Source organism: Centruroides sculpturatus, unplaced genomic scaffold (genome assembly GCF_000671375.1).
Source record: "Centruroides sculpturatus isolate CEXI.00-Female unplaced genomic scaffold, Cexi_2.0 scaffold58, whole genome shotgun sequence".
Taxonomy (NCBI): domain Eukaryota; kingdom Metazoa; phylum Arthropoda; class Arachnida; order Scorpiones; family Buthidae; genus Centruroides; species Centruroides sculpturatus.
In genome coordinates, this window is record NW_019384407.1 from 103,423 (window position 1) to 115,739 (window position 12,317).

The 12,317-nt window shown below is 30.9% G+C and overlaps 1 protein-coding gene across 1 annotated transcript in view; it reads right to left on the reverse strand.

Annotated features, from left to right (window-relative positions):
- Positions 1-10,239, reverse strand: part of LOC111618888 (denticleless protein homolog) — a 29,353-nt gene extending 19,114 nt beyond the window's left edge. The window contains exons 1-4 of the mRNA XM_023360512.1: positions 10,041-10,239; positions 5,635-5,708; positions 5,523-5,562; positions 2,557-2,652 (exon numbers count right to left, since the gene is read on the reverse strand). Of these exons, the coding sequence (XP_023216280.1) occupies positions 2,557-2,652; positions 5,523-5,562; positions 5,635-5,708; positions 10,041-10,092 (262 nt within the window). The 5' untranslated portion in view covers positions 10,093-10,239. The remainder of the gene's footprint in view (positions 1-2,556; positions 2,653-5,522; positions 5,563-5,634; positions 5,709-10,040) is intronic.
- Positions 10,240-12,317: the final 2,078 nt, after the last annotated feature.

Here is a 12,317-nt window from a genome sequence, read left to right on the forward strand (position 1 = left end):
AAAAAAAAAAAAAAAAAAAAAAAAAAAAAAAAAAAAAAAAAAAAAAAAAAAAAAAAAAAAAAAAAAAAAAAAAAAAAAAAAAAAAAAAAAAAAAAAAAAAAAAAAAAAAAAAAAAAAAAAAAAAAAAAAAAAAAAAAAAAAAAAAAAAAAAAAAAAAAAAAAAAAAAAAAAAAAAAAAAAAAAAAAAAAAAAAAAAAAAAAAAAAAAAAAAAAAAAAAAAAAAAAAAAAAAAAAAAAAAAAAAAAAAAAAAAAAAAAAAAAAAAAAAAAAAAAAAAAAAAAAAAAAAAAAAAAAAGCCCTGTTACTGTCCACAGAGCGATTTATTTGATTGTAAACTAGAACTAAAACCACTGTAAAAAATTATAGCCGTATGTAATATCGGCATATAAGACGACGTCAAGATTTCCAGTTCTAAAATTCTGGTTTAGCGTTAAACCTCAGTCGCGTAGTGTAGCGCGGGCGGCACTTTTAGGGAGCGGCAAAATTTCACAATAAATAATATCTTGTAAAAATTTGAACCATTTCATTTCATATTTTTGTCGCACCTACGATTCGGACCGATTGAAATGAGCACGGAATTTTTCATTACTTATTCTGTGACGAAACTGAATTTTAGTCTTTTAAATTGAGATACCTAAATAAGGGGGCGGCGAAATTTTCCTCCGCCCCGGGCGGCTGATACCCACGCTACGCCACTGTTAAACCTATAAACTGACCCATACGATAAACGATCCAGTTTGAGAAACTGCAATAAGATAGAAATTAAATATGATAACACACAGCAAGACGTAAGAAGCGACTGGATATCCGAGAGATTGAGGCTGAAGCCTACCGTTCTGGAGACAGGGACCGAATTCAAACAGATCGAAAAACCTCAGAAATTTTTGGGAGGCCGTTCACACATGTTAGATCAATTGTGAACCGACATATCTGAACTGACACACGACCGTCCCACTATGAGCATGGTTCAACCTATACACGGGTTCGCTAAAACAAGACCTCTTAGTGCCCACAGGGTAGAAAGAGTAAAAGAAAAACCCGATATAGAGTACTCATCTACATAACTTACTAAAGACTTTTACCAGTTCATTTACCGTCTTATGCACAATGAATCCTGAATCCTGTCTCGTAAGGTGTAAATATCATATACGAGGAGCAGAATTAATTTTTTTAAACTCTTTCCGCCCTGTGGGCACTAAGAGGGCCTCTTTTTGCAAGCCCATTATGGGTTCGGCCAAGCCCACAATGGGGCTGCCGGGTGGTGAGGGACGGGGTCCGACATATCCGAACGGACCACCCCCCGAAATATTCCTGGGGATTTTTTCGACCCGTTCGGATTCGAACCCGGGCCCCCAGAGCGGTAGGCTGCCACCTTCACCGCTCGGCCATCCGGCCGCGAGCAGAATCAGATGATGATCATGGGTGACATTCACCTAGGTTCCACGAATGATAATTTTAACGAGAATAAAATACTAAATTTGAAAGGAAATCACTGAAATATAAATAATGTTCGTAATTGTATTCAATTAAATGTTATCTGTAAATCTTTATTTGGTTTTCCTGCAAAGGTTTGCAATTTTATTCCTGCCGTATATTATGTCTTCGATAATATCTCATTTAATTACCCTTTAATAAAAAAAATACTTTTATAAGATGCTTGATTTATTAATTAATAATCACCATTAATACTATTTTAAGTGATTGATAAAAGAAATTCACAATTTTCTCGAATACAAACGAACAATTCAACGCGACTTTTCATGAATATTAAAAAGAAATTCTAATGAAGTATTTAATTTAAAATATTATCAATTATTTCTTATCGTTAAAATTTGCTATCGTAGACAGGAAACTTCTGTTGAAACGATGATAAAAAATTACGAAATAAGCCATTTTCTTAATAAAAGGCGTGAATTCTCGTAATAGTAATTCCGACAGAATTTCGAAGAAACTAAAATTCTACTGCACGTTTAACTTTACATTAAATACTATTTTAAAATATTTATTATCTGATATTTTTTTATTTTTAATTTATTATTTTTAAATGAAACGAATTTTCGAAATGGCTGGCAACACTGTCACACGTAGATGTAGCGTGGTTTGAAGCGTGTTGTGAATAAAGATGTCAACCAAAGATTTAGCGTTAACAGTTGAGCAGATAAGTACTGATCCGATTACTAAATTAGCTGATCAGTACTGGGCCCCGCACAGTGCNTATACTTGTGGCCCAAAACTCCTTGACTTCTTCCAATGCGGCCCAGAGAAACAAAAAGGTTGGACACCCCTGATCTAAATGATTTAATAATTTTTTTGTAACAAGTTTTAATTATTACTACTACTACTCATAGTTACAACATAAAACTTAGAAACGCAAGGACTTGTAGTTCATTAAGAATTTTTTAAAATGTTTGTATTTTTTCATACATCCAGTTTATATTAATGGATTTCAATATTTATATTTATTTGGAAAATCATGCATTTAATTTTAATGTTTAAAAAAAAATTACAAAAATATTAACAAAAAATAATCATGAAAGATTTGAAAATAATAGTTACGTTTAATGAGACTTTTGTTCGCTTTGTAATTGGTATTCATTAGAAGTACGTCTCCATCTTCACTCGAAAGGGCCAATATATTTCTGCGTCCAGGAACTAAATAATAAATCAAATGTTAAAATTTATAATTTGTAATAAAATAATTAGTTACAAATTTTAATTTTTAGGATGTTCAACAATTTTACATTTAGATATGTTTTACAACTCAAACTTAAAATTACTTTATGTAAATATATACTAACAATATACAAAAATTAACTTTTGTATTTGTGCAAAAGTTAGAATAAATAATGAAAAATTAACGAAACAGTTCAAACTACTTGATACTCAAATATCCTTTCACATGAAAAATTAACTTGATATATTATGTATAAAATTTAGAAATGTAGATTACATATTATAAAAGTGTAAAGGTTTAACTATTAATTAAGTAAGTTTCTAACTCGATGTTCATATTGATACATCTTATTTTTTTAAACTAAAATAAGTATTCTGTTCTGTAAATGTAATTTAAAGTTAGTAAAGTTTATATTCAGTTACAATAGAGTTCCAATTAGTCAAAGTAACATGGTCCACAAGAATACCTCAAATAATGAAAAAACTTGAAAAACACAAATGTTTGAAAAATTATAAAATAAATTAAACTTGGTGCATTAATGCAGCATTTTCAGCTTTTTCTAATAGTGGCACTCCTACTTTATCAATGTAGAGTTATTGTGCTTTTAGTACTTTGAGTAAGTAATACAGGTAAGAAATGTTATGGTGCAGCTCAACACTATATGGTACTTCACAGCACCATGGCTGTGAAGTACTGTATAGTGGCACAGGGCCCACCAGTGGCTGAATATATACAACCACTGAACACTGTTAGTTGATTATGGGATCATGCCTCACCAATGGGCTGGCCATGTGGAGTTTTCTAAGTTTTCTTTGTGTGTCTAACACCTAAATAGGAGACCGTTTCCCCCATAGAAAGTCCTCCTGAGAAGCACTCCTCCTTGGCAATCACCCAAATGTCTTCTTTGCCTTCTTTCATCAATCCATTTTGTGGAAACTCCTTTGAAAATCACTGCATTAATGCCTACCCAATTTTTAAGACCTTGTTGAACATCAGATTTTTAAATTACACAATAAAGCATTTAATTTTATTTCTAACTATTTTTTATAATAACAAATTCGAATCTACAATTAAAATTAAATTTCCTTAAAATTAAAATGGAAAGAGAGATTTAAATTTTCTCTTTCCATAAGCAATCATACTTCAAAGGAACAAGAGAACTGTGCATGCACTTTCAGTACTTGTAGTTAAAAATAAAAGCTTTGAAAATGTAACAAAAGTGAAATCTGTCATAAAATTCATAAAAATTAGAGTATATGAGGCTAATTTGAGAGAAAAAACAAAAATTATTATAACTTCATACAAGAAATTAAGAGAGGATCCCAAATTTTTGATATTTTAGGTGTTTTAAATATATAGAGGCCTACATAAAGATAATATCTACAGGGTGTCCCAAAAAACTGTATACACACTTTAACAGCTGATAGCTCAATTGATGTTTTTTTATTTCCAGATTAAACCCATTAGAATTAATAAGTCAGACTACGCTTTGAACAAAGGAAATTCATTCTAAAATGCTACTGAAAGTGTGAAAATACAGTTGAAGTGTAAAGACACTTTAGGAGGAAGTTTCAAACAGATCCATCAATGCAACTTACCATCACTCGAATTAGAGGTAAGTTTGAAGCTGATGGAACTATTCAGAATGTCCACGAGAAGCATTTCGGAAGACCATGAACATCGACAAGCCCACAAAGGAAGAAAGAGTACTGGAAACATATCACCAAAGACCAAGAACATCTGTGCAACAAACGAGTCATGAGTTAGGTATCTCAAAATGTCTGTCCAATGCATTTTGAAGCAGTGTCAATAGAAAAGTTACATTCCAAGATTGTCCATACTATTAACGAAGAGACTGAAGAATAAAGTATTGCGAGTGGTTTGAAACTCCCTCCTAAACTGTCTTTGCACTTCAACTGCATTTTCACACTTCAGTAGCATTTTAGAATGAAGTTCCTTATTCAAAGCTTAGTCTGACTTCCATTATTAATTCTAATGGGATTAACCAGGAAATAAAAAAACATCAATTGAGCTATCAGCTGTTAAAGTGTGTATACATTTTTTTGGAACACCCTTTATTTGAATGTTTAACTTAAAATATATAAATGACAAATTGCAATTCATCAAACATAATTTTGCTCTCTCCATGTCAAAGATCACAAAGTATTGTGGGCTACCAGCAGAGAAATGCAGAACTTCTGTTGACTTTTTCCTGTAACCAAAAGAGAACAGAAATATGTCACTAGTAAGAAACAAAGAATTATACCCTAAAACTTTTTACTATCATTTTCTCTTCTCTTTTCCATTCTCAAAGTGTGAAACTAGCCTTAACATTTTCACTTCCTTCAGCTTAGCAAGGCTACAATGGTAACTCAAAATATATATAAAAATATTTTAATACATAAACAAATAGAATCTAAATACACTAGAGACATGTACTGGTACAAATACCAAATGTTTACAATCTGCTTATTTCAAAAAAATAAACAAGACACTTAAAAATATTCATCCTTCATACGATTTAAAAAGAAATAATTTCAGTTTTCTTGTTATTTAACAAGTTGAAATGATTAAAGTGGAAAAAAAATTAAGAAAAAATTGATATTGCCAAAGAATAAGAAAAATTAATAAATATAGAAACTTGCAGAAAACTAGTTTAATTTTCAATAATTCAAACTGTTACTGCTGCTCTGTTATTGTATTATTTATTGCTATATTCTTAGTCCCATCTTATGTGACTATGTATTATTAAATATTATCTAAACCAGTGTATTAAACTAATAAATACCAGAGTAAGTAATAGATCTTTTTATCATCATAATAAATAATAATTAAATTTAAATTTTACCTGAACAGAATTTTGCAGCAAATGGAGGAACATCATATTCCTAAAATAAAAATTGTCATTATTTTACTTCAATTATTACTATTTTATATTTGAAATAATTAAATAGACGTACCTCTCCATCTAAAACAAACATGTCATCGGGTTCACAGGTCAATCTTTTGAGTAAAAAATTCAAGTTGATGGATTCTAAACAATACAAAATATTTGAAATAAATCAAATTAATAGAATGAAAATTATAGAAAAAAATTAAATAAGAAAAATGCATTTATTACAATAACACATAAATAAGAATCATAATGCAAAATTAATGTTACTTCTAAGTTAATATGATCATGTAACAATGAAAAAGAAACACAATGATTTAATCCTTTGACGAGTACTCCTACAAACATATGTGATACATGTGGTGGGTGGGCTCTACAGATGCAAAGTGAAAACAGTAATGAACATCCATGTTTTCTGATATAAATTTCCCACCTTTAACGTATTATATAACAAAATTGTTATGAAGTTTTTGTTATGAATAGTCTATATTGGGAATAATTGGGCAAAACATTGGTCAAACAAGTGAAGTAAACAAGGGTAAAGTCTGCCAGTCGGCTATAAATATCTACTCCAGAATGTTTAAAAATCACCAATATATATAGATTTCTCAAAATTCTTTTGTAAACAACTTACATTCAAATAGAGAAAGAATATTTAATAAAATTTTTGTATTAAGTTATATTAATAAAACTGAATTCAGAATTTATTAACTCCAAATTGTCGAATCAAATATTTAATTGGTGTAATTAAAAGAAATAAAAAATGTTTACAAATTTTACTTTATTTAATTGTTTAATCTGCTTCAGAGAGCTAATGATAAACTCTACTTAAATGAAAAGAAAATAATAATGTGATTATAATGGAAACTACTATTAATGGATATTAGTTTCCATTATAATCAGTTTATTAATATAAATCTGATGATAATATTTCTGAGACTCATAATTCAAGACTTTTCATTACAGTTTTAGGACCCTGCATTCTTTAGAAAATGTGAAAAATCCTGAGTGCATGCCAGAGGCACATTCATCTATCATACAATTTTTCCAAAACAACCAAAAGCACAGACACACACATCTCCTGTAGTTCTCTCCATTCATTTTAATGTGAATAAATCCATGCTTTCATTAATGCATCGTGAAAGTTAATATATTTTCAGTAACTCTTTCTCTATACATAATGACTCTCAGAAAATTATAGTATATCTACTTATTGTAATCACAGATAATGTTATGTCATTTAATTTTATCAGAATTAGCAAGACCTATATTATTTAAGTTAAAATACACTTATAAAAACTTTGCTTCTTGTAATCAGAATTTGATTGTATCTTCAATAAGCATAAAGCTATCTTTTCACACTGCCAGTATTAGCACATAGCTGATACACATTCAAACAGACCTAGTGTCTCTATTTTTAAAAAAATCTGTTTGGGATATGTGTTTATTTAAGCTTGTAGAGCTATTTGAATCTGTAGATTTATTTGGTATGTGTTAGTGTGAATGGCTACAAGAGTCATTAAATAAAAACCAAGAAATGTGATGCAATAATTTACACAATTATAATTTTGAATAGGTTGCTCACAGTAGGCTATTGCTTAGAAAATCTAATTCAAATAAACCCACATATGGAGTTATTCAAGTATTGTGGGTTTATTTTTTAAATGCAATTGGGATGTAGATTTGTTTAAGCATGTGGGTCTAATCAACTGCATACAGTATGTAATTACTAGTCTTACACAAAGCTTTAATGATTTTAATCATTGATTGCTCAAAGTAGTTTAGGTTGTTGGTATTTCATACTTGATATGTATTCTATCTCTTATTAAAGATGGTACTGCAAAAATCTGCATACAAAAAATATTGAAATACTTGTATTGACCTAGAGACTAGGCTTTATATTTTGGGGATTCACATAATTTTCTCAAAATCTTTTTTTTTTATCTATTTATTTCATTAATACATAATTTTTGAAGTATAATAGCAGTTTTCTTTGTTTTACAACAGTATAATTTTTTATTAAATAATATTTTTTCATTTTTACTGTAAATTGTATAAAAGAACTGAAGAATTATTCAAGAAAAAGGTTGAATATTATTGAAAACTCTCTTGATATTTCGGTTACATTTAAGAATTTGAATCATTCTCATCATCATCATAATTCCTTACAATAAATTTAAGTCTAAAAATATCCTTTAAAGATATCCAACATTTAGAACATAACCAAAAATTAAAAATGACATCTTCCAAAGCATTAGAATGCCAGACTCACCAGAGATTTAAAAACTTATTTTAATGAACCAAAGATGAGATTTGGCCTCAAAAACATTTAAAATAAAATCCATGGAAAACAAAATAATATTTATAAACTTTCATTTTAAAACTTTGAATTTACTTGAATTACATATCACAGAATTTTCCCTAAACTTTTTAAATTATATAGAAGGCAATTATAAACCATCTATTAAATATTTCTTAAATTTTTCCTCAAAATATTTCCTGTACAAAATCCAATGGCAATTTTTTCTGCAAGGTTACATCTGCTATTTTTTTTATACCAATTTTACCTATATAAATTTTTTCTTGAAATTTACATTGTTGTTATAATGACCATTATATATACCTAATTTGACCATTTTTCGAATTATTTGTTTCTTTTTTAAATCAGCAATAAGGTCATTATATCAATTGTTTTCATGTAACTACTTCATACTTTGCTGCATTGAAATACAAAATAGGTAGAAGATACTTCAGGTAATTATTGAATAGTACATATGTATATATATATATAGGATCTTCCAAAAAGAATGCTACCATTTTAATTACTATCATTATGTTAATTATTATCCAAGACGTATGCAAAATACACCAATTGACAGAGTAACTATCCGAATTTTATCTCCATCCACATTCAAACATCTTGTCATCTACTATCTATAGGAAGCACCATAAACAAAAACACAGATTTTGCCTCAGAAAAGGCATTTTGTGTTCTGCAGTTTGAATAGTCAGAATCACTTGTCATCATTATACAACACAAATAATCTGCAGGGGCTATAGAATCGTGGCTGCCATGGGATATACCTTCTGATGATAATTTTTAAACAACAGATTGAAATTTTGGCAACAACAGATATGGCATAGCAAGCTTAGGAAGAATTTGAGTTTCAATCTGTGTGTCATGCAACATAAGGTACACGCATCAAGAAATTGTAACAGACAAATGTGAAACTTGGATAATTTCCAAAGTTTTAACATACATCACAATGTTCTCAGATCATAATTATAATTTATAATGGTAGCATTCTTTTTGGAAAAAATATATATATAATCAAAAATGGAAAACTGCATATACTTAATAAACAAGAATTAACAAGGCAAACAAAACCAATTTCCAACACAGAATTATAAGAAAGTAAATGTTTTTCAATGGTGTTAAACAGATATCTTCAGGCTATCTGACCTTCACAGCCGTTAAAACACACAAATTCCAATCCCCTCATTTTAACAGTTGCTGTTACTCTAGTGTTAATTTTGATACTTTTCATTTAGTAACTGAATGTAAGGCTCTGACATCTTTAGAGTCTTACATTCAGTTACTAAATGAAAAGTGTTTTGGTTTAGATTATCAGTTCAATCATATAAGCAATTGTTATGCAATTATAATAAATATGACTATTTATAATTTTATTACTAGATAACGGCTAATGAAAACTAATTTGTTTAGTTTAAGATATTTTGTTTGCGTTGACTAGTCGCTGCCAGTTTTTGTGTATATTTTTATTACTTTTTTTTATTATAATTATTATTATTGCCGGTTTTACTTGCTATTGTTATTAATACTGTATTGTATTATTTTTTTTAACAGGCTAATTATTACATGTTGTACCGTTATTAATATTGTATTTTGTACTGGAATTGATATCGATGATTGTAATGTGTCTTTTTTGTTATAATATGTCCGTATATACATGATTTCCTTTGTAATATTAAATAAATAAATAAACAGTTTCAAAGGACAGTTAGCCTGAAGATGCCCATTTAACATGGTCAAAAACGTTTGCTTTCTTATAATTCTGTACTGGAAATTGGTTTCATTCACATTGTTTACATATATAAAAGGGTCTATATATACTGTATATACAAGTATATATTGTACAGTACATATATATATATATATAGATGTGAGTATACAAACGTAAACACACGAACACGTGTATCTACAAAGCCGTTTACATCTCAAATATTTATTTGAATAAGCTTACGTGATTAATCGAAATTCGAATTCTTATTCAATTCAAACTACAGTAGAGGCCACCTTTAGGTAATTGGTTCATATATAAATATACAGAGATTTGACTAAAAGTAACCACTACTAATCTCATTTACTCGTTTGTTGGTTTACATTAAAAATAAACACAGTACTGTACATTATTATTATTCCGGATAGATTCGAAGCTTATGTAATCCTACCTTTATTTCTGCTGCCAGTCTGTAGATCATACAAATAAGGTATAATCCTCATTTTATACAATAAAATTTTTCTTACGAACAACTATAGACAATTGAGTTCTCGCGCCCGGACGGAAATGACGTATGGGTAATTGAAACTTCGCGCGAGTTATTATCTACACGTCGTCGCTGATTGGCTATATTCGTTTGTCGTAATATAATTGTTGAAAGATAATTGGTTATTTTCCTTATGTAATTCTAATTGTAGATGGCGTATTTCATTTATAGTATCCAACGTTATGTACGGTACAAGATACCGGTAGTTGATAAAACATAAATGAAATATTTTGTTAGGAAAAGTAATTTATAGAAAGTATCGTAAATTCGTGTTTAAAATTTAACAGTATATTTTATAGGCAGGATGGCCGAGCCCCGTTCTTCACCACCCGCCGCTCCATTGTGGGCCTGGCCGAACCCATATTGGGCTTGCAAAAGAGAGGCTTCTCGGTACCCACAGGGCAGAAAGAGTTAAAAAAAAAAAGAAGAATAATATTGAATCCAAACGAGTAGAAACAATCCCAGGAATTTTTCGGGGATTCGTTCGGTTCAGATTGGATTGATTGTGTACGGAAATGCAATACGTGGGCGATTGCCGAGAAGGGGATGCTTCCGGGGAGGGCTTTCTATGGTCTGGCTCCTATTTAGGTGTTACTAGCGTGAAGGAAAACACGAAAAACTCCATGTGGCTAGGCTCGACAACGGGCCGGCCACTTGGATTCGGTTCGGATATGTCAGCTCCCGTCCTCTGCTAAAAAAATAAGTAGTGAGGGCCTCTTTTAGCAAGCCCATTATGGTTCGAACACATAAAAAAAAAGAAAAAAAAAGCCCTGTTACTGTCCACAGAGCGATTTATTTGATTGTAAACTAGAACTAAAACCACTGTAAAAAATTATAGCCGTATGTAATATCGGCATATAAGACGACGTCAAGATTTCCAGTTCTAAAATTCTGGTTTAGCGTTAAACCTCAGTCGCGTAGTGTAGCGCGGGCGGCACTTTTAGGGAGCGGCAAAATTTCACAATAAATAATATCTTGTAAAAATTTGAACCATTTCATTTCATATTTTTGTCGCACCTACGATTCGGACCGATTGAAATGAGCACGGAATTTTTCATTACTTATTCTGTGACGAAACTGAATTTTAGTCTTTTAAATTGAGATACCTAAATAAGGGGGCGGCGAAATTTTCCTCCGCCCCGGGCGGCTGATACCCACGCTACGCCACTGTTAAACCTATAAACTGACCCATACGATAAACGATCCAGTTTGAGAAACTGCAATAAGATAGAAATTAAATATGATAACACACAGCAAGACGTAAGAAGCGACTGGATATCCGAGAGATTGAGGCTGAAGCCTACCGTTCTGGAGACAGGGACCGAATTCAAACAGATCGAAAAACCTCAGAAATTTTTGGGAGGCCGTTCACACATGTTAGATCAATTGTGAACCGACATATCTGAACTGACACACGACCGTCCCACTATGAGCATGGTTCAACCTATACACGGGTTCGCTAAAACAAGACCTCTTAGTGCCCACAGGGTAGAAAGAGTAAAAGAAAAACCCGATATAGAGTACTCATCTACATAACTTACTAAAGACTTTTACCAGTTCATTTACCGTCTTATGCACAATGAATCCTGAATCCTGTCTCGTAAGGTGTAAATATCATATACGAGGAGCAGAATTAATTTTTTTAAACTCTTTCCGCCCTGTGGGCACTAAGAGGGCCTCTTTTTGCAAGCCCATTATGGGTTCGGCCAAGCCCACAATGGGGCTGCCGGGTGGTGAGGGACGGGGTCCGACATATCCGAACGGACCACCCCCCGAAATATTCCTGGGGATTTTTTCGACCCGTTCGGATTCGAACCCGGGCCCCCAGAGCGGTAGGCTGCCACCTTCACCGCTCGGCCATCCGGCCGCGAGCAGAATCAGATGATGATCATGGGTGACATTCACCTAGGTTCCACGAATGATAATTTTAACGAGAATAAAATACTAAATTTGAAAGGAAATCACTGAAATATAAATAATGTTCGTAATTGTATTCAATTAAATGTTATCTGTAAATCTTTATTTGGTTTTCCTGCAAAGGTTTGCAATTTTATTCCTGCCGTATATTATGTCTTCGATAATATCTCATTTAATTACCCTTTAATAAAAAAAATACTTTTATAAGATGCTTGATTTATTAATTAATAATCACCATTAATACTATTTTAAGTGATTGATAAA